Consider the following 24,214-nt stretch of genomic DNA (forward strand, 5'->3'; position numbering starts at 1 on the left):
AGGTAAGATTTAAATTAACATAAAGGAAAAATCTGTAAGACATCACATGTAAAAAATATATAGGCAGGAATCTGACAGGTTGGGCCAGAAAAAATCTGTAAAACTGAATCTTTATCATTTATTCCAGATGAATATTTTTACTTCTTTTGTAAGCAAGCAAGGATCAGATTTCTGAAATCTGTTTAATTTCACAGAGTGAGAAAGGAGTATCTAGAATATGTGTGTTAATGGGTGTGTAGGTTCCTCTATGGCTTTAACGGTCAAATTCAGCTTTCACTCGTGGTTTACCTCCAAAGCAGTGAAAGAAAATTTATGGCAGAGGATGTTTGGTCAACTTCCAAAAGTGTATTAGGAGAAGTTGTGAAATACGTGTTAGCAATAAAGAAAAATAGAGAGTTTTCTGGGGGCCAGGACAAAAAATGCTCTTCCACCGAACAGGAGAAAATCAAAATGTACATGGAAAAATATGGATTTTGCACTTAATTCCACCAAAACCTTTGCCAAAAAGTTATCTGGAAAATTTTGCATGTTTAATTAAAACATGTTCCAACATTAAAAGGTCACCTTCATCCATGTAGTCTTTTCGTGTGTCTTTAAATACCATATAAAGCACTGTATAATTCTTGGCACTGTGATTATACCATCTTAAAAAATTCTTTCCACTGTGGAAGTATAAAGAGATTAATGTTATGGATTTTCCAAGAAAGAAAAGCCTTTTATATTGCAATATAATTTACTGCTAGTTTAATTAACAGGCTTCAGTTTAAATTTGGTCTAGATATTGGCAAAGTAGATGTTTTGGCAATGCTTGTATTATAGTCAATATACTTAAATACTTTTCAATTCTACAGTCAAGAAAATAACTAAATTAAAACTCATATTCCAGCTTTCTATTTGCCCTACACTTGGGGTTATTAGAAGCTTCACACCAGCACTCTTCTCTCAGTTGTGATTGTACTCCTCTCTTGGACGGTGAATGACAAGCTCAAGAAATCCTTTGTACTTCACCCTCTCCAGCAGGAAGTGTGCAACAAACCAGCAGAACAAGGTTCCCTGCGCTGAAATTGTGTATTGCACTGAGACAGCGTGCATACTCTCACATCAATACATCTTAGAGGCTTGGTTTAAGATAATGCAGAAAAAAGCTCACTAATCAGATTTAAATGTCATTCACTTGGCTCGTGCAGTCCGTCCAGCTCCAGCAGCCTGTGAAGAAACCCGGAGGAGACTGTCCTGACGCCAAGACTGTGGGGAAGCATGTTCATGGCCATCTGCTTCCAATTCCTGGGAATAAGAGTAAAACCTACACTTAGAGGAGTATTTGTGTGATCATGGACACCAGACGTTCAGTGTTGCACACAGAAAGTTAACGCCATAGCTTAAACCAAGTTTATGGACAATAAAGTAATTAAAACTTTTTAAATGATAAAATGTGGGCTATCTGATATGCCCTATAAGCTGCATGATAAAAACATAAGAAGGAGTTGCATATTAGAGGTTACCATTGTAGCCTATTTGGTAATCGAATTGATCCAAGGATCTCATCCAGCTGTTTCTTGAAAGAAGCTAGGCTACTGACAACATGACTAGGTAGCTTGTTCCATACTCCATACAGTATGGGATGCTTCTCAAATCTTTATATCTCCCTTGCACATGGGCCATGCTAATCTTTTCTGTTTCATTCCAGTTTAAGTGTATGTGCTGCCAAGGTAAAATACTTCACCTTGTGTAAATCTTCATTGTCTGTGCCTAGCCAAGTGTAGTACTACTAAGCCTGTATTTAATAATACTCCTCTTAGCCTGTAGATGAGAATAACAATTGACACGTTGGGTTATAGATTTCATTTAAACTGAGCCATTAAAATATGATTGTTTGTTTTTTTTTTAAGAAAAAAAATGGGTGTGGAAAAGTTGATTGGCAAAATATGTTTTGTTTTAAGCTTTTATTTTTTCTAGTTATGGTTCAGTGACTAAAGCTGTTATGATAGTGTTAAGGCTGACTGCTTTACCAATGTGTGCAAAAACAACCACAAATGTTTTATTTAAAAAGAATTCCAGCATTTATGAATTCAATAAAATGCGGCTGGATTTCAAATAGGTCTTGTGCAGCTTCATGAAGTTCAAGTAGCTTGCTTCCTCCTTGAAATAATACATCTGTCACAACATTTTTTTTTTCTGTGGATCATCAGTATTTCCTCAGATCTTTGTGTTTGACAGTGAGAGTAGGGAATCTAGCCAATTCATCACAGTGGTGTGTTTGGCTGTGTGTGTGGTGTGTGAGTTACAGTACTGACATTTAGCCACCTTGGACGACTTTGTCCATGTAGCAATTAACAAGCCTTGAAATGCAAAAGAATACTGTTGATGATAAAGGTCCATAACATTCAGGTTCAATTAATTTTTGCCCATACTTATTATATTGGAAAGAGGTTTACAGGCTAGATCTCACAGTCAGAAAGCACAAAAGGGTTTTTGGTGCCTGCTAAAAATTATTAAGCTTTGATCCAAGAACACACAGGGGCACCAACTGAAGTACTACTTTATTCTCCTGTCTGCTGTCCTTTGTATACCCATACAGATTTTTTCAATTATATTATAATATAAAGACCACATTCAAGTGGTCTAAAAATAAGGTCAGTGATCTTAGATTATTCTTTATTGTCACACAAAAATAGTTGGTGGAATTTTCTTTCGGTACAGCAAAGAACACAGATGAGGCATACATACAACATATATAGTACAAATGTAAATAGGACAGAAGACAAACCAACATCGTCACATACATATCTTAATGGATAACTCAACAAAAAACTCATTTTTTTAATATATATTTTCCAAATATGTTTTTTCTCATGCTAAATTTCACATTTGTAATTTTCTGATCTGGAAAAGAGCCTTTGAAACCCACCCTCCTCCTATGAACGTCAAGAGAGAGACTGGCAGCGCCCATCAACATCAGAACAGGGTCTGGAGCACAGATGGGTGTCAGTCACAGAGCCAATGCCATTGTGGGATGTTCCACTTACTAAACCATTTTGCCCCTGTTTGAAGAGGGAAGGGGTCTCTCTTTTGGGATGGAAAATATTCAGTAAACAAGAACTGTAATTAGAGATATGGGCACCAAACATTCCACCCTCATTTGTTTGTAATTAGTGGAAAATTCATCACATTTCACTTTACCACTATTCTTCTGAGATGGCTTGGTCAATAACACAGCTCACATACTGTTTGTGTTTGAAAGAGCATTTCTGTAACAGAAAACAGACACCACAACTGCACATGGAACAAAAACTAAATCAGTTGAGAAAAAAAATGATTAAATGGTTTATGTAACTGCAATAGCTTACTTCAGGTTTGCATACGGTATATGCTGGATTTATCCCACACAAGTTTACGTATCAACTGTACCTGTACAGAATATAGGAAGTAGAATGTAGTACAGGACATGTAAACAACAACTATGCTATTTGTTCACAAAGTTTAGTGCATTATCCTTGGCATATTTTGTTAAAAATATTGTTTAACTGATCCCTAAACCCGTATTCAGTGCACTGTATTGTTAATACATTTTCTATTAAGAGACTGCAGGACCAGGGACTCTGCACCCCTCTCCCAGGAAGCCCTGCACTGCCATGGGTTCACTGCCTAGGCCGAGCCTCAGTCAGTCTGTTGCTGGTCAAAGCTGGGGCCTCTTGATTAACTGCCTGTTTGACCACTGTGTCAGATCATATTTATCCTGCTGCTCCGGAATACTGACAAACTCCTTTCCAAACACCTCATGTCACTCCAAATTTATTGGACCAGATTCCTGCAAGTGTTAGTGGCTGTATTGCATGAACAGCTCTATTGTCTGGCTTTTTTGTTGTTTTGATTGTTCCTGTTTCTTTTCACTGTTGCTGCAGGTAGTGGCGCCTGTCTTACTCTTTCCTTCCAGGCTGTCTGTAGAGCATCAGCTCGCGCCCTTTACACAGGAAGTGGCTGTAGCTGTGTGGCTTTCCAGAGAGCCGCTGAGAGGACAGACTCCAGCCTGACATACATGACACATCTGATGTGAGGTCTTTAACCTTGGTCCTTGAACATCCCTAGATCATCTGGTTTTCATCCCAAATGAGATCATAATTATTTAATTGAGCGCTGCATTTGTTTAACTGGAACAATTTTAACCCTTTAACTAAGTCTGAAGCAATTGACGAGTGAGAGAAATCTATATAACTTACAAAGACAAGAATTCTACCTTGTTTGGCCTCACAGACAGCGAACATCACTGAGATATGTCAAGAACAAGACAATTGTACACAATGTTGAGCCACAGCTTTATGCAGTGAGTCCTTTGAACCATGATACATGTTGATATATGGATATCCCTAGTAGCTTCAGACGAAAGTTTAATTAAATATGCAAAGGAACAAGTAAAGGTTTATTCAACGCTGAAAAGAGAAGAAGAGACACGTTTTTTTGGCTGTGGAGCCTTCTTCGGGTGTGGAACTTGAATTAATTAAATATGTTCTGCCTAGATGGGTATGATCTCCTTCTTTTTTGTGCATCATATATTACTCAAAATAGACAAAACTTAATGTTCTGACCACTTCAGACAGCATACCCGCTGAAACCTGTTTGGCCTACATGCACATGCAGTGCTTCCATTTTCTGCATAATTCATTCGTCCATTGTCAGTAAACATTCGGTCGAGCACAGAAACATATACACTGCATATGAGGTGTATCCCCAATCTGGAACAGAGCTACATATTTACAAGTCAATTTCAGTGAGAAATTATTAATTCTCTCATTCAGACTTTTCATAAAAAAGACTCAAGGTTTCTTTTTTTATTCTTTTCCTCAGTACATTGGAATAATTACAAACATTTTAAATTCACAGCTTTCATCAGCATTCTGTAGTTGCAAAATGCTTTGTGGAGAAATAATCCTAAACTAAAAATGAATTACTCCAAAGAGAGTCATGTTGGATAGAAAACTTAAAGACTGCATTGCCAGTTGGACTAAATAAAGAATTAGACTTTATACTTTTTCTATGAAATGATTTATAAGAATGACCCTATGTTCAATAATCTAGTTTAATTTGTTTACTTGAAGGAAGATGGGGGCTCATCAGCTTGAATGATATTGGTAATGGTGTTATCAGTAAAAATTAATTGAGGATAAGGACTTTAATTTGATTTTTGTAACTCATTATGTTGTTAACGTAGAATTAGTAGGTAGCACAGATTTATTAGAAATATGGTAAATTAAATCCTTGTTTTTCTAAATGTACAGTTTAACTTCATTAAAGTAGCTAAATTGTTAAAAAATGTCATTTTGATAGATATAGACATAAAGATAACTGAGATCAATTTATTGTTGTTAAACAGGATGTGTCCCTTATCTTTACAATTCCAATGGGCTAAGACAAAAAACCTTTGAAAAGCTATGCAGAAACATTCCTCTTGAGAAAAAGTCTTTTTTACAGAGACTCTGTAAAGACAACATTACAGAACTTTTGCCAAAACATTTTGTCTAACATAACCAGACCACTACCTTCTAGCTACCTTCTGTTTATAGATGTGTAGAGAGTAATTGATTGGGCTAAGCATAAATATCAATGAGCAGGAATAAAAATCAATGAGGCATTAAACCTTTATAACGCAAATTAAAGATAACTGGATGTAACTGTCACACATATCTTCTTTACAGTCATTGTCATTGCTCTGTGTAGTCTTAGAATGTTGAATTAATAAAAGACTGCAGGAATCATTTATGTTTTGGGGGACCCCATAGGCCTGGATCTTTTCTTTTGTGGGAACTAAATAAGCTAAGGAAATGTTTACTGTTTTTAGGAGAAAGTGCCTTTGGAATTCTTTTGGGAGAGAAAGTACAGGGCATCTGTCACTGAGGAATTGATGTGTTGTAGCAACATTAGTGACAGGATAAAAAAACTCTCAAGGTCCACCTAGGTGTTGCAAGTAATTTCTAACCTGGCTTTTTATGTTGCTGAGAGTGATGCATCCTACTCAAGTGTTATTTAGACTATTCATAGTTTAAGAACAACTAGAGTTGTTTGGTCAGATCCTAATAAATGCAATGAAAAGAAAACATGTATTAGAGGCTGTTTTGTGACTACGCTCCTCACTTTTCTGTGGAACGCACTAGGGTTTCAGGAGGATTACAAAGGGAAGCTCAGGGATGTGTTTATATACGTAGGATTGTGGAAGTGGGAGAGATTTGGATCCAAACTTCTGTTAAAAACTCAATTTAAATCCATGTTGAAAAGCAGAATTAAAGACAACTACTGCAGAATAAAACATTTTAACTACTGAGTTTTTTCAGGGGATTGAAAGAGAGAAGTTGCAGTAAATACTTTATAACCCTCCAATTTTCTCTTGCAGATCTGTGCTGCTTATCCAGTTCTCCAATCTGAGGTCAGTCTCTTCCACCCCACGGCCACCCCACTTTCTACACAAGCCACTTAATCAAACAGCCCATGGAGCCACCCAGCTCTTCCACTTAGTTGTTACAATAATGACCAGGATTCTTTTCTTCAGTTTCTTTTTTTTTTAGTTATGTTTAAATGACAGGACACACAGCAGGAAAAAATATGTTTGATATTCATTGTGGAACTTGATGTGGCAGCCAGAAAACAAATAGCACAGTGTTAGCCATTCCCAGGGTCTTTCTCCTGTTCTCCTGCAAACCTTCAGCCTGTTCGCTACATTTCAGGACACTGTGCACTTTTCAACTTTTGAGCATTTCAGTACATTAATGGCTGTTATAGTTGAACCTTGAGGAATGATTAGTGTATGTTAATAGTTTATTTCACTCCCACAGCAGAAAGCATTACTGTAATGAAATAAAAACTGACTAGTATCAGCAAAGCAATGCATTTGCTGAAGTCCAATGTAAAAGTAACTTAATTTCAATTACTTTCTTGGACTTGACTATCTTGAATTACAACAGTGTGCACATGTTTCAGTATCTGTATTTGTATCTCCTATTCCCCTATTCTCCTTATGATTTTCATTGGTTATCTAAAATGAGGTTTTAATCCATCTGTTCATTATACTAGGATTGAAGAGCTCTTTTCATGGCACACCAGTTAACAGTATAACTAAAAAAGCAGTCATGACACCCTGTATAATCATTCATTTTCATCTGTGCTGTGCTGTCAAAGTAACAGACTTTTGGGGAGGAGGTGGTTATGCTCTGAAGAGACTACATGCTGGATTACTGAAAACAGTAGTGGTAGTATTTTCATATTGCGTGTTTACTATAAAAAACATATGGAACACATTATTTCAATTTTTTCATAGCTTTTCTTTTTTGTTCAGTTTTTGTATGTTACTCCATATGCATTTTCATTTTCTTCTTTGGCTCAGTATTCATACCCTGCTTCTAGAGGCTCAAGTGGAAAGTGATAGTTTCTCATTTTACCACTGACAGATGTGCCAGAGCTGCACCAGCTTAAGGTAGGGAAAATGTGTAAGAATCCTTGTTAATTTGCAGTGTTACAGAATAATGTTACGTGTCTGTAGCTTATAGTACTGGTACCTAAAAAAACTGGCTTCAACATGTCTAGATTTGGCCCAGTTGTATATTTACATTCAAATGCAGTTACTTGTGTGCAATTCACAGATTTGTAATGCTTTTTCTTTTTCTTTCTGCAGCAGTCCAGAACCACAGTGAAGAAGAATTCTTGCCTTTGTAGGTGCTCTATCTGATTTGGGATTGCTGATGTTTTGCATGACTGACCTTCATAAAAAAGTTTTTTTTCCCACATAATTTGCTTATTTTGGGGTTCCTCCAGCAGGTATGGCTTTATTTGATAGGGGGTGGGGGGGGGGGTTTGGAGATCCTGTAACATAGGAGAAGCAAATATGGTTTGCATAAAAGAATTCAGCTCACATTAATCTGCCATAAATTCTCTCCACTTTTTTTTGCACTGAAAAAGTAGGTTTTCTTTCCTTTGCAGCTGTTAAGCAATTCTGAAAATCCCAAGCTAAAATAATAATCCTCCTGAAGAGAGAAAAATCTACAGAAAATACAATTAATCAATTAAATATGTAATAAGTCCATCCTAAACTAATATCACTAGAATAACCATCAGCTGTGCTCTTTCATAGATGTCTTTGTAGGTGTTTTTGGATTTGTTGCTAATAAAAAATAAGACTGGAATTTATTCTCAACGAAGTCTAAGTGATGTAATTCTATAATAGCCCCATAGACATACTGTATGAATAGAGGCATATACAAAATGTGTGTGTCACATACTGTTCCAAAAATATTGCTAAAACTTTCCTTGTAATTTTAAATAAACTTTCTATAGCTGCATCACATTCTTCAATGTCTTTATTCCTGCTATGTTTGGGCACAGTTGTTCACCGGTGGTGTGTTTTTGAGGTTCAAAGGATATCGAGTGCATTCTATAATGGCTTGTGACTGAAGAAAAGAAACAGATTTGCATGCCAAGCATTAAAAAGTCACTGAAGTATGGGGTTGATGACTGGCAAGGTCAAACTTTATCAATCTGCAGCAGGTTTAAGTTGCTCCGTATTTAATGGGGGAAAGTGAAATCCTCGTTTGACACCAGGAAGCCTGACTTCTGCTGCTAGTTTTAATTTATTTTTCCATCTTCTGTAAGCAGCCCAGCAGCCGGCCAGATGGCACCAGTGCAATTGCTAGTAAGTTAATACATCTGGCTGGCTTCATTCCTAGAATGACAATTCTGATGGATATAACTCCAGCCTCCACACAAAGCACCTTTTCTCTGCTCTTACACTACATTCAGACACTCAGGCTAAGAAAGAAAACTTATTTACAAAAACTGGGCTCTCCTTCTGGGTTTCCATTTAGTCGCTTGTTATTACGGTCAGTTTAAGCAAGGACTGGGGATCTAGACAGTCTATATGAAAAGCACCATAATGAAGTGTCTAGCCACACAAACGAGTAATGGCCCCAGTTAATCTATATTTTCCTTGTTTTACAATGTCACAGACTTCGTTGAGCAAAATAATTCTGGACATATTTTAGCAATGCTTTACTTTAGGCTAAAAAAACACAGCCATTACGTCTTGATTAATTCCACACAACATGATAAAGAAACATAGCAAAATAAAATTTCACAAAAATACCAGGACCTGGATGCTGGTTGGTTTCAGCCTGCTTTGTTCCGATGATTGGATGTGTTACAGACAATTCCTCTCCGATAGTGCCTATTGTCCTACAGCAATCAGTGACTACCAGGACAGTGAGGAGATGGTCAGCTGAGGTTAATGATGCACTGAGGGACTGTTTTGGAACAACGGACTGGGGGGGTACTCTGTGAGCCTTATGGAGATGATATTGATGGTCATACCCACTGCATCACAGACTACATAAACTTCTGTGTTGAAAGTGCAGTGCCCACCAGGAGTACGCTGCTTCTCCAATAATAAACCATGGGTCTCCAGCAATTTAAATAGGAAAAATAGGGCTTTTCGGGCAGGTGACAAGGAGGAGTTGAGACGAGTGCAGAAAGAGATGAAGGTGAGAGTCAGGGAGAGCAAAGTGGCTTATGGGAAGAAATTGGAGGACAGGCTGATGGAGAACAATGTGAGAGAAGTGTGGAACGGCATGAGGAAGATCTCCAGATACAAGCTGTCCAGTGGCCAACAGAGTGAGGGAGGCCTGCAGAGGGCCAATGAATTTAATCTTTCCTTTAACAGATTCAATACAGAGTCCACTGACCATTCACCTCACGGGCCTTCATCCCAGACACCATCTTCATGTCCTCAGTCACCCCATCATGAGATCTCTCCTACTCCATCTTCCCCATCCCTCCTCGGCCTATCCATCACAGCTGACCAGGTCAGAAGGGAGGACACTCCATGCAGGGAAGGCAGTGGGTCCTGACGGTGTCAGCTCTAGGGTGTTAAAGATCTACACAGACCAACTGGGTGGAGTGCTGCAGTACATCTTCAACCTGAGCCTGAGATTAGAACGGGTTCCGGTGCTCTGGAAGACATCTTGCCTGGTGCCAGTACCCAAAAAGAGGTACCCTAAAGTCTTGAATGACTACAGACCAGTGGCACCGACATCACACCTGATGAAAACTCTGGAAGGGCTTGTACTGGACCACCTCAGAACCCTGGTGAGTATAGCACTGGATCCCCTGCAGTTCGCCTATCGGTCACACGTGGGGGTGGAGGGCACAGCTATCTGCTACACAGAGCTAACTCTCACCTGGAGAAGAGGGGGAGCACTTTGAGAGTTATGTTCTTTGATTTCTCCAGCACCTTTAACACGATCCATCCCCCATTACTGAGAGATAAGCTAAGGGTGGCACAGGTGAAAACTCCTTTGCTGTCCTTGATTATAGATGATCTGACCTGCAGGCCACGGTATGTACATGTTGTTAGCAGTACTGGGGCTCCACAGGGGACTGTCCTTGCTCCATTCCTGTTTACCTTTCACTCCTCTGACTTCAAGTACAACTCTGAGGCATGTCATCTGCAGAAGTATTTGGATAACTCTGCAATTGTGGGGTGTATTAGTGAGGGGAGGGAGGAGCTGATTACCAGCTTTGTGGAGTGGTGTCATCTTAACCATCTTTACAATCTCCAGCTCAACATCAGCAAGACATCAGCAAGACTAAAGAAATGGTCATGGACTTTTGGAGGAAGAAGTCTCTGTTAACCCCTTTTCCATCCAGGGTGAGGACATAGAGGTGGTGCAGTCCTACAGGTACCTAGGGGTATACCTGGATGATAAGATGCAGTGGACTGTTAACACTGACACCCTGTACAAGAAAGGTCAGAGCCGACTCTATTTCCTTAGGAGGCTTAGGTCCTTTGGTGTATGTGGAACACCGCTACGCATTTTTATGAACCAAGGGTGGCAGTGGCCATTGTCTACACTATTGTGTGCTGGGGCAGCAGCTTCATGGCAAGAGATGTAAATAGACTCAATGAACTCATAAAGAAGGCTGGCTCTGTTTTGGACTGAGCCTTGACCCCCTGGAGATAGTGACAGAGAGGAGAATGTGAAGCCAGATGGGGATTATTAGGATTACCATGACTGGTAAAGGCCAGGGGAAATTTGGCCAGGACGGCAGGGTAACACCCCTACTCTTTTCGAGAAAAACCCTAGGATTTTTAATGACAACAGATAGTCACGACCTCAGTTTTATGTCTCATCCGAAGGAGAGCACCTTTTTACAGTATAGTGTCCCTGTCAATATACTGGGGCATTAGGACCCACACAGACAGCAGGGTGAGTGCCCCTACTGGCCCCTCTAATACCTCTTTCAGCAGCAACCTTTGTTTTTCCCAGGAGGTCATCCAGGCACTGACTAGGTTCATACCTGCTTAGCATCAGTGGGTTGCCAGTTGTGAGTTGCAGGCTTAGAGCGCTAGTTTGTGCACTGCTTCAGGTCATATTTTTGGGGAAGTGGGACAAAAATGAAATTTGTTCAGCACTTCATTCATTCTCTTGTTTTCCATAATGCCATACAAATGTTGTGCATTCTTTCCAAAACTGGTTCTCCACTTGCCTTGATCAGCTCTACTGGTACTATAGTGGAACTTGTTGCCTCCTATTGACTGTGACTCTGATGGCTCTTGTTACTTTAGTCTGTGGGGTGTGGAGGGAGTTCCTACTCAAATAATTGTGTGCTTATCATCATCTCTTCTTTTTGTCTTACTACATATCTTTGCAATATTCCCACTAAACTGTGCTATTTGTTTCAGTTGCTTTGATGATTTCATCAGATCTTAAGCTGATGTACCTGGGGTGTAGCAGGGGTCTCTGTTTAACAAATCATATTGTCTGAAAATGTTCACACATGTTGTCTTTATTGTTTTAGCTTGAGTCAGATACAATCCAGGTGTCTTTTCTCAACACTTTCGTGACATTGTCTTTCTGTTTCAGCTCCCACTTTCCCTTAATCAAATTCACTGCCATATCAGATATCCAGTTATTTCTGCCTTTCGCTTTTCATAAAACCTATTTTATATTTGGCTACCTCTATTAGTACTGCTTTTGTCTCTTGTCGCAGTTCATTTGGCATTTTCTCTTCCCCCACTCCATGAGGGACACCTCATGAGAACCAATAGACTTCCACAGTACAGGTTGTTCTGCGATCTCCACTTCTAGCCATCCCAAATCCAGTTTCTAGAATGCAAATACTTTATTTTTTTATCCACTCTTATCTTCAGAGTTGCCACGAGAAGCTCAAGATTTGAGTCACAATCAGTTCCAGGGTTTGTTATGGTATATCTCCATTGCTGTAATAACGAGATGGAGACAGTTTCGTTTCTTTTGTCTATGTCTTAACACTGAGCACTCTCGCTCATGTGTTCATCCACTGGCCATTGCCACTGTGTGATCCCCCACCTTTCTGATGATAGAAGACTCACTGCTGACCAAGTCTTCACCAAAGCCTTCTTAGTTTTGGTGAAGCTAAGAATCCATCTCCTACAACACAGATCCGAGGATAGGTTTTTCAGGTCAGACCACTGTTACATCTGCAGAAAGTCCTTGTCAGCCATCAAAGTGTCTTCCATCATTTTCACCTCGCTTCGGCTCTTAGCTTTTGGCTGAAACCATCTTATTATGAAATGTTATGAATGATTGTCTGCATGTAATGTCATTTGTTCAAATGGTTGTAGAGGATTATGTATTTTGTTATATTGCGTTCTGTAGTTTTAATGAAGGAATATGACAGGGCTTTTTAGTCTCATTCAAGTAAAACATTGCCAATATTTTTTCACAATGCTATTATTTTTACTAGTTGGTTGAGAGATTTGCAGGGAAGGTTTGCTCACTTTTGCAATCATCCTTCCAGGATGGTGGGATTTTCCGAAACAGACTGACTACGGCTCTCAGGTGACGACTGTGTCATCCCCGACTGTGAGCTAAATTGGCAATACAGGTCTTCATTTTTATTCTTTTCTTCATTCTCAAGCAAATATTAGTTACACCCTTTGGTATAATTGGGGAAAAAAAGAGCCATTAAGATTTAAGAAATGAGAAGGTTTTCTCTCCTAGCTCAGCGTCATGTTATGTAAAGTTAAGTACCTGAGGCTTTGTGTCAATGTGATCAGTCCTAGAATAATAATTACCTCAGTCCTGCCTCAACAAGAAACTGCAGTTCATGTTGTTACAGGTTCTAGAAATTCTTTTATTTAATTATATTCCTCCTGTAGAGACAACATTCCTTTTTCTCATGAGAAGGCATGCTTTATAACTGCCCTGAAAGAACCTGGAACACTTAATTACTTTGAGAAGAAACTGTATCCAGGTTACTGAAAAAAAGATTAAGCTCCTGTGATGTCTCTGCAGTAGTGCCTTTGTCCCGAGCCAAACATCCTGGTATGAAAATAAACGGATGCCCTTAAGCGAACGTGAAATAGAAACAACTACTGTAAATCTGTTCAGGCCAAGAACACAGAGGTTGTTGTTAAAAGGATGTATTTTATAGGCCATGATTAATCCCACACATAGCATCTGTCAGTTCTGTATTGTCATGTTAATTATGAACTAAAAAGAAGAAACAAAAAAACTTTAAGTTACCAATGAAATATTTTTCTTAAAAAACTACCCTGGGGCACAGTTGAATTTTCAAGCCATTGTTCATCTCAGTTTTCCTCTTAGCCAAGTGTCAAAGAACAGACAAGAGGATTAAAGCTGATATATAAGGAAAGTGTCTTGCAGTGGTGTAACTCATAGATTTACAGTCACACCCTAATTTTTCTTACTTGTATAAGACTACTTTAATCATTTGGGTAATACTGTTGTCTGAATCTGCTATGGAAAAGTTATGTAAAAGAAGAGTTTTAATTAAGAAATTAGAATCGGAGGGTGTAAATTTAAGAGGACACAGGATGTATCTCAATGAGGAGCAAACCTTTGCAAACATTACAAACAGTGCAGGACTACATCCTGACAGGATTGCTGAACCACTACAGGGTGCACAGACACATAATGGGGGGGAATTTAGAAATGCCATTTAAGCTGTACAGTAAGAGGAAACCAAAACACCAGGAGAAATTCCTGACCTCAAAAGGACATACGATCTGTGCTCAGAATAAAACTCTGAATTTAAGAGTTGAAATGCAGCAGCCACCATGCTGCCTGCAACCAATACAAAAGAAGCAGTAAGTGAATTTCATAATATGGGATCGTATCAGACGGAATAACCAAAAAATAAGATTAATAGTAGCTAGAGAATCTTCAGAGAGGAGGAGTAGTCTGGAGCTCACTGGCACAGTCAGACCAATTACATACAGTATGACGGAACATCCATGACATATACCCAAAAGTGCTCCTTTAGAGAACTGTCCAAAACATACAGGCATAGCCATTGCATCCAACTAAGATGGCTCAAAGATTAAAGTATATTCTATGTTGTCACCTACATTAAATATGATTAAACAGAATTTAGAAAGCTGTTTTCTAGATGTGCATTGTGAAACTCTTAATTAGATAATTGGACCAAAACTGTTCCATAGTTGTTTCTAGAAAAGCAAATCTGCAGCACCGGTAATATAGTGCTTACTATGCTTATTATGCTTACCTCCAGTTCCTGGCCTTGATCCTAAGTTTAGGATTTGCTTGATATAATATGGCAAGAGTTGGTATTGCATATAACACTATGAGACTGTATGAAACATTTTGTGAAGTTTTTAGTTTAATATAGAGCTCTGAACTCTCAAATTATGTTTTAGGACACTATAGCACTCAGATTGCTGACTTGAGTTTCCAGCCACAGTTTAAAATTCCATTCCTGGATTGGATGCAGGGAATATATATCTAGTCAGCATTTCTGTGAGGTGTGCGTTTTAAAGAAATTTAGTTTGTTAAAGTGAGGGGGGTGGGGTCTAAATAACAGTTTCTAAATTTGTACTTGAAAGTGAAATGTTATCATGTTGGATGGGTTTTACTAATGAACAGAAAAAAATTCCAGCAGTTAATTTGCCGTTTTATATGCTGGTGCCTTCAAAGTGATTTTGTCCAATTTGATGATGAAATTTAATTTAACTGAGAAGGATTTTCTGCCAAACCAAATGACAAAATACATTGATGTACAGTACACTCGTATGCATATGAGTGAGCCCTGGAGTATATGGATAGATTGCATACAGAATAAAACGGGAACCTGTACAGAAGAAAGGCCAGGCCCACCATGGAGAGATGCAGAGAACAGTAGTGCATTATGCATCAGAGTGAACCGCACAGTATACATATACAGTATACAGTAAATTATTTAAAAGCATTGAGTGAAGGGGAGACACAGATGCATGACAGCTAGCTCTGTTGTCACAAAGGTCTTGCGTCCTAGTCTGCTTCTGGGCTAGGCTGGGTCATGATCTATGTCGGTTTTGCATTTCTTCTCTGCATGTTTTTGGGTTTCCTCTTAGTGCTTTGGTTCTCTCTTAGTTCTTTGGTGCACCAGATGCTTGTTGGATACTTCATTTGATGCCTCTAAATTATTCTTATTGCTTATGTGTATGATCTGCAAAGCACTGGCATCAAGTGCAGAGTGTACCTTGCCACCTATGTTTCCAGTATAGGCACGGGGTTGCCGGACATTCTCCAGGAACAAACAGTTTTCTGATAACGGATAAATCGCTGCGTAAGACAGAAAGTTATTTTGTTACAACGCACTTTGTTTATGTTAGTTCCCTGGAAGAGTCAGTTTCTATCACGCAGGTTTCTCTGGCAATGCACAGCATTTGTGCTAATGAATGAATAAGCAGACGAGCTTGATAGAGTGCAGACCCAGCCAGAGTTCTGCAGAGGAGACTGCTAGGGGGCTGTTAATACAGACCTCTTTCCTACTCCAGAGCAGTCGAAACATACCGGAACAGCCACTTGGCCTTTGTTGTTTGGAAAACTGTCTCTGAAGTTTACAACAGGGATGCTGCACAGTCTTCTTCTCTTATGCTGCAGACTCCATTCATGAAAGTATTACATTCTTTCACTGACACTGACCCCGAGCATGCTGACACACAGCCGCTCCTCATCTCCAATTACTATGTTATCATTTTATCATTTTTGTCAGCCAGTCAGAGGATTCTTTTTCCTCACACAATTCAGAGAAGACTTGGAACTGAAGATGTAAACCGGATGTCACATTTATGCAATTGTCAATTGTGAAGATATCACTGGAACTACTCCTTAAACAAAAAGATGCTCTTTAATTGGCATTGTACCTTCTACGCTGAAAAATATAATGCATCTCTTTGGATTTTTAACAAGGTCACTGGTAATGTGAGCCTGAGCAAAAAGAGCCTCACAGCTTGACCAACTTTATTTAAGCTCCTCTGTTGCACAGGAGAAGGAGTGAGTCAGAGGCGGAGGGGAGGAAGAGTGAGTGAAATTGTGAGGTAGTGAGAGATTGAAAGGGTCAGTGATTGAGTGTGAGTGAATGATGCTCAATAATGATCCATCTATCTACAGTATATGTACATATTTTATGATATGTCTCTGTTGTAAATGTCTGTAATATGTCTGTAGGTTTTATTTTACTTTTATTTTTTGTTTTGTTCCATGTTCATTTTATTATTTTTATTTGCTTTGGCAACACTGATTGTACCCATCGGTCATGCTAATAAAGCACCTTGAATTGAATTGAATGAGGCAGTGAGGCAGTTATACAGAGAATGAGGCCATTGGTGAACTGAGTGAGTTGAGGCTAAGAAGCAGTGTGGGCGGTTGATTTATCTTCTAAGGTGGATTCAGGACAATGTGGAGAACCTGTTGACTGGTTTTCTACAACTGATTTTTTAACTACATGCAATGCAAATCTCACTGTATTTATAAAGATATTTTTGTGCAGCCTTCCCATTTGCTAAAATGCAGCCCTGGTTCATTCACTGGTGTTTATAAGTACAATAATTTTTTTTACTGTTTGTTATACAACAAGTGCCAATCTCAGACTTTTAAATAAAATAAATTAATTATCTTACTGAACAGGTTATTGTAGGGGTGGGGCTACTCTTTTTGGCTCTCCCTGAATCTGCCTTCATTGCTCCTGTGTACAAAGGATTGTTTCTGAAGGAGAGGTCAGTGACTCAGGTTGCTAGGTGATGTGACCGCGGAAGAAACTGGGTCACATGATCACGATATTTGTGTTGACTACTTTAGGACAGTATTAACTTAAATCTGTTTGAATCCTTTCAAATAAAGAGAAAATCAGTGGCAATAGCTTGCAGCAGAAAAGTTTTAATACAGTTAAAAATGCGATTGTTTCTGACATTTCATGATTGTTTTCATGATTGACAGCCCAGTGTACTCCACATAGTTGATTCATTTTGTTGCAAACAAATTAATAAAATATTAACTTACAACAAAATGTAACTCTAACACAAGAAAGGTTTCCATAGATAACAGTGGCTTGCTGTGCAAATTGAGAGTTATGGAATGAAGACTACCCTCCATGGAAAGCAGGTTGGGAATGACCCCGTTGGGTACACCTTGAGCTTCTTTATCATGTAGAAGGGGAGCCTAAAGGAATTTTATCCCTGCAATGTCACAGTTAACACTTTAATGAACTGGGTATTTGAATGTTCTAATGCCAAGACACGGTTCTGCTCAATCGTGTGTCTCATCCTCACACAAACCCCTCTGAGTGCAGTTTTGTTGAAGGGGCTTCACTCTAACAGCTCTCTCCCTGTGAAATGACAACAAAGAAAAGCCATTAAAAACAGACCATTGATATAAAATCCTGGGAGATATGGGAGATAACATATCTTTGATTGTAGTCAACAGTAAAATGCAGACAATTTACTCATAAAAAACCTTAACACACAATACTGTTGTACTGTTCCAACAGGGAATTTCCAACACTTTTGGCTCCATGACAAATCACACTCCTGGTTTCCTCAAAATAATTGTAGAAAAAAGGTGATAAATCTAATCTATCATTTCTGCAGTAGGAAGGTTCAGCAGCATGGTCCAGTATTAACTGTAACCACAGCACAGGGATTGTAATGACAAGGTTGATTGTAAGAGCAGTCAGTTGGAAGGCTAAACAGGAATTTTCTTGAGGTCAGAGTAAGTAAATTCTTCACGCTTTTTGGCATAGTTTGGCCATGGCAAACCACAGCAGGCAGGGCGCTGGTACTGACATGTTCCACCGTGTTGCTGCGGTCAAGGACCTGTTTTGACACCAACACCTCACATAATTCATCTGTACTTGTCAGTCAGCCGGCAGTTCCAGGTTTATTTCAGCACAAAGAGTTAAGCATAACACAGTCCTGCCTCCTTATCGGTTCCTTATCAATTCTGCTATCTCAGTATCTGTGTTCTCCCAGCTGTAGACAAAGCCTGTGTTGACATTCCTGAGCACCCACCCTTGTGAAAACACACCACCCCTGGCAGCTGGCTGGTGTGGAACAAGCAGCACTCTGGTGTTGTGGGCCTCTGTGCACACTGGGAACAGAGGGAGTCAAAGCCACCCTCCAGACCATTGCACTACAGGATTTGGGCACAAGCAGCTTATTGATTAACCATTATTATTTAATTGTACAATTAAGCAGCTGGTAGTACTAGATCCTCACAGTGATGCTGTTTGGAAAGACTAGCTTTTTCTACCCCTGCTCTGTATATTGTAAAATCTACTTCAAACACACAGGGTACAGTGTGTTCCAGCATGTAAGAATTATGTTTACATAGGCAGTACTGATACTAACAGAGCGTTTCAAAAGGTAATATGCAGTTATTCTTTTAACAGTTATTTTATTCCTTAATGTATAATTGAAATATTTTCATTTAAGATTCAATAAAAGACGTTTCCTCGCCAAAAAATAATCATGTCAATAAACAAAATTTGGACTAACACATTCCTAAACCAAAGGAAATTAAAGCTAAGTGTGTTCGTATGTTTTTGCCCCTTCAGGTAGTACTGTTGGAAAATTATAAGAAAACGTACATATGAGGGGAGGTTAGAAAAGATTAAATTAACATCCAAACCACACAGTTTCTCAAAAGATCTTGTGACTGAAGGGTTTGAGTGATTGTTGGACACCTTGGGACACTAACAAGAAGCCAGGAAGCTGTTGACTAATTAATGGTGAAGATCAGTTTTATTTTCACTCCTATCCCATGTGTGTGGTTGCTGTTTGCCCAATTTGACTTTACAGTGCTTTTTCTCACAGGCCATGTTTTTTTGTTTTGAAAAGAAAGTTGTTTACCTTGATGGGAGATTAGCTGGCAGGAGCAAACGTGCCGACTGCTCCCTGGTGCTGGGAAGATTGACAGCCGCCAAGGAGGAGCCGGAGCTCTGTCTGACCTCAGCCCTCTTCTCTCCATTCCCAAGCCCAGTCCCTGAGAGGCACTCCATCTTCTGGCCTTCCTTCCAAACACTTTTTTACTTGTTCTCGACACTAGCAAAGTTGGAGATTTGAAAGTGACTGATACAAGTTTAAAGGAGCAAGTTAACAAACTTGAAGCATAGTTAATTCCATGCTGGAAAGTAAAAAGCATAATGATTCAGCTGGGGGGGCTTCTTCAAGGGTTTGGTGGAGAGATGGTAGAGCAGAGCTGTGGATAGAGAGGTGCATTGTTGGAAAATAAGACCCACCAAGGCCAGCAGTCAGAAATCAAATAAGCTGTTTAATCTTCTCATTTGAGGAGGTACCACTTACACCTCTCAGAGTTCCATCTCTTTATCCACTTTTTTTACTAACCCACTTCCAGTTTCTAAAAGAATACATTAGAATTATAGTATGTGTTATTGTGCAAGCCCGTTTTGTTACTTGCACTAATTTTGTAAGTAGTATGCTTTGTTTGTCTTTCTTGAGTGCTGCTGAAATGCAAAGAATGACGAAAATCAAAAACCTCACCTGCCACCTACTACAGCCCCGAGCATGAGCCAGACATATTGCAAGGCTGGAGTTTTCCCAGCTTGCTTAAAACAAATTGTAAACCACCTTCTCCATGCCAGCCTGAGCCCCCTGCGGCCTGGGTGTGCCAATGGAAAAAAGGAGGTTGCTGCCTGACGTGGGTTGAGTGAGGTTTTTATGTCCACAATTACTGGAGATCCTTGCATCTGTTCCATGGGCTGTTAAAAAGCCCAATTGTAGCAGAGAACTTTGGAAGATACAGAAATTTAAGTCACTCCAAAATTATGGGAGCATATCTGCTCCAACCCCAGTTATACCATTGAGTACTTGTGCCACACAACATGTACGAGACTCAAACATACGGTGCTAAATGGCAGAACAGCCTAAAGTGATGCCTTTAATTCCCAAGATTTGCCAAGGGAGTTAAATCACAGTTGCAGACTGATTATACACTATGAGCCCCGACACAAAGAGAGGCTACACTGAATAATACGCTGCTTGGATCAGAGGTAGGTCTAAATATGCTAGTATTGTATTAAACTACTCTACCGAGACAATCATTAACACACCGATTTCAATCTGCTGTGTTTAGCGTCCTAACTTCAAAAAGCAAAGGGAGAAAAGTGAGTTGCATAACTAGCAAGACCCGAGAGGAGATTCAAGTACACAATCTCGATTTCGTACCAGATTCCCTTCATTGGCCTGACTAATCTTCCTGATCGGTAATTTCATCTTAAACAAATAGCATAATGTTCAAATTAATTTCATGCCACATACCAAAAATGATTTGAGAGTTTGAGCTACTTTGAGATCCTTTTGATATTGTGTGTGGAGCACACCTCCAGAAGCTGAACTGGATTTTCTTGAAATAAAGGACAACAAGGACTTTCAATCCATATGGTAGACTTTGAACACCAGAAGTGCTGGATACTCATTAAGCACTTAAAAAAAATTGAATCCAGCACTGGGGTGTGCACCATGGTGAGGAATGTAGCCAGGCAGCTCTGAGATTAGGAAGACCATGAAACTGTGGTTTTGCACACACCTAACATTGATCAGTACTCTACCAGAACCATAGGAAAGCTGATTAAATAAAAACACAATTCAAATGAATATACAATGTGATCAGAAGTATTTGAAAAAATGCAGCTACACTCAAACCATGTCTGCAAAACAAAATAACATCTCACCCGCCGTCAGGTTTTATCTTTTATTTGCAAAAGTGTCAGGAAATCAACACTTGCAGCAAAAATTTTAATTGGTCCAGTAGAAAACATTAAATGATTTTAATACTCTTTTTCCCTTTTTTGTTTTAATCTTCTTCATAACTGAATGCTGTGTAATCTACATTTAGTCTAAATGAAGTAACAGTGTAGTAGTGGGTATTTGTAAAGACTTTACGTTATATATTAACATCCAGTACCCTTCTCATTTCAAATAAGACATTTGGAAAGGGACAATAGACCAAGGACTGTGTCTTCTATGTAAAAAAAAGGTTAGCTGACTACATATAAAATGTACAGTATTTAAAATTAACTTAATATTCACATTTATTTAAAAAAATATGTATGAACCCAGGATCTTTCAAAATACCCACTATACAATATTTCTGTTACCTGCAGTGAAAGATCATTTTAAATTACAATAAACATAATGGGTTATTAATTAATATTTTTTTGTACTTTTTAAATTTTTTACATGAGTCAATAAATTAACATGCTACCTCTTTCCCTGAAAGCAAATACTCCACCACTGTGTCGAGTGAACAATGAAAGTAATACATGATTTTCACCACGGAGCTATGAAGAGGTGCGACACACTTCACCTCAGTGTGATTCAGAAGGGAGGGGGGCGCTTATTCTTAAATCCATACAAAAAATAATTCAATTGAAATATATAATATATATTTATACATATTTGAATATATTTACAAATATACCCAGCACTCTATATACTGTGTTTTGCTGACCCATAATAAGTGTGTGTGGGCTTATTTTTGAAAAACAATGATACAAAATAAACAAGGGAGGCAGTTTCTGTCTCCTCTCCTCTTCACTTTTCTGTTTTATTCCCTGTCTTGTGCCTTTGAGTCCATCTTGGTCCATCCCTTCTGGAATGAAAAAAAAAGCTGCGAGCCACCTGCCTGGCTGTTGCAGAATGGAATGGAATCACTGAAATGGAAGTGAAGAATTCCAGAACTCGGAACGAAACCCCAAGCCGTCTTTTGTGACTGAAAAGGTTCCTAAGAGCTTTAAGTCTTGAGCCTGCGGCCAGCGTCCTCATTCGCCTTGGCTCCTCTGCAGGCTCCTGCAGTCCAGGGGGAGCCAGCAAGGTGGGCGGTCTGTCTCTGGGGTGGGGCAGGTCAGGCCTGGGCTCCTCATGTTTTCACACTGCCATTCATGTGCTGGAACTTGGGAAGGCAGGGCTCATCCGGGAGAGGGTCGTGGGAGAAGACGGAGTCGTCTCCCGATGAGCAGGAGCTGCGCGTATCTGGGAAGCTGGGGGAATACTGTTCTGCTGGAGCGCACAGGTCCAGATACTCCTGAAAGACACATGGGAAATATAAGCCTGGTTTTGGACAGGGTGCAAAAAACACCAAACAATATACAGACTTCTTGCATCATTCACAAGGAAAACCAACACCCAAGAACTAAGAATTTTCAAAACAGGTTTATAGGGGTGTTTAGTCATAGTAAATTTGGCTTCACCCACTTCGCTGAGGGCCAACCCCCTGAAAACAGGATGAGGAGGCTGGGGCCCCTTGCAGAGGGAGGAGTGAACCCAGGGGGAGCAGCAAAAGTGGAGATGGGTAGAGGAGGGATGCAAAAGACAGACACAAAGGAGAAAAGGGGTTTACCTATTTTTTTTGTTAATTTAATTTTTATAAATCTAGGAAATTATGGGAGGAATGATTGTGATTTAGGACAGGCAAGGATAATTGAACCCCCAAGCGTTTGTTGTAAACTCCATAAAATTTGTTTGCAACACACAGTGTGATCCCAGCCAACCAACTCAGAGAGCCTTCTGATTTCAGCAAGATTCAGACTGATGCTAACTGAAGCCAATTCAAGCTTCAAGTAGCCATACCGGTCTTAGCCTGCCAGAACACACAGAATTACATACTAAAAGGTTATAAAGCAAGACCGTGGAATGTTTTTGAACTGAACGTTGCACAAACAGGGAGTCTGCAGTCTAAGAAGGATTATTTCAGCGGAAAATAAGTAATTTATGAGATTGGGCAATGTGTTTATGTATTTTAAACCCAAATTAAATTTGGAGGGAAGGAGTGTTGCCATGACATTTCTTCAAGTCAGTGTAACTGCAGCTGGAAACTCATTTAAAAAGTTGTCACGTCACAACAAAAATGATCTTTTATACTTGAAAAAGCTTAATTAAGTCCTCACATGAACCTCCCTTGTGGTACTGGTTATTTCTTTGTTGCCTTTGCTATTTCCTTGGTTAATAATACTTACCAAATTTATTCAGGATAAACAAAAATGGCTTCTGAAATCAGAGCTTGAAACATGTCACAGATCATGTTTCTTAAGAGCTGAACATCTGTGAGTGGTTTAGAAAAGTTTATTATGCCTCAAAAGTTCAAATTCAAAGTTATGCTCTTGGCGTATCAATAACTCATATTTAAATACAAGGCATTTTTGTTAGGTTTTGCCTGTGTCTGAACTCTGTTGTTTATGTGTTGCACTGTTACGGTAACTGACAGAATGGGCAGTACAACATTGCAGTTTATTTTCCGATTGTGCAACAGGATGCCTTTCACACAGATTGCTTACAGTCAACATGATCATATCAAGACAAATGATGATGAGACAAATGATGATGAAACTCTTCCAGAACAATAGCAATAAAAAACAATGGAGGGTCATGTGGTCTCTTCCAACACAGGCCTCACAGCCACTCAGATCCCTGCCAACCGCTCAATCAGCTAGATCGTTAAACTGACACGGACTCTGTAGAATACAGAGCACAAGAACCTGGCTGAATGTACAAAAGAGCTAAAAACGATGTAAGCCAATGAGAGATCAAAAAACAATACTTCAAATGATACAGAAAACAAAGGATAATGGCAAGGCTGCAGGAAAATTTGCCAATTTAAGATACTAAACTAAGCACTAGCAGATATACACTGACTTGAATTAGCATGGCCACTTTTCAAATTGAAAATCTGTGCAGCATTATTCTAACCTAAATGAAACTCAGCTAACTTTCCACAGATATGATTATGTTCAGAATTTATTTGATTTTGTTTTTCTGTGACTAGCACTTTTTCGTGCGCTAGAATCAAATCTCGCAGCTTTTGCATTTACTTTCAAGAAATACGGGGGGAGACAATACCCTGTAAGGGTTTGTACAACAGCAGTGGGATTTTCAAAATGTTTT

General features: G+C 39.2%; 1 protein-coding gene and 1 non-coding gene across 10 annotated transcripts in view; both read right to left on the reverse strand.

Moving 5' to 3' along the window:
* Positions 1-1,610: 1,610 nt before the first annotated feature.
* Positions 1,611-1,718, reverse strand: LOC148661466 (U6 spliceosomal RNA). Its single transcript, XR_015939933.1, has one exon. It is a non-coding gene; the product is annotated as a U6 spliceosomal RNA (small nuclear RNA).
* A 19,294-nt stretch (positions 1,719-21,012) lies between these two features.
* The window catches only part of fgfr2 (fibroblast growth factor receptor 2), a 53,284-nt gene continuing 50,082 nt past the window's right edge, over positions 21,013-24,214 (reverse strand). For all 9 annotated transcript variants that reach the window (XM_088635246.1, XM_088635245.1, XM_088635248.1 and 6 more), the window contains one exon: positions 21,013-22,358. In XM_088635246.1, the coding sequence (XP_088491372.1) occupies positions 22,194-22,358 (165 nt within the window). In that variant the 3' untranslated portion in view covers positions 21,013-22,193. The remainder of the gene's footprint in view (positions 22,359-24,214) is intronic.

Source organism: Lepisosteus platostomus, chromosome 6 (assembly GCF_059453375.1).
Source record: "Lepisosteus platostomus isolate fLepPlt1 chromosome 6, fLepPlt1.hap1, whole genome shotgun sequence".
NCBI lineage: Eukaryota > Metazoa > Chordata > Actinopteri > Semionotiformes > Lepisosteidae > Lepisosteus > Lepisosteus platostomus.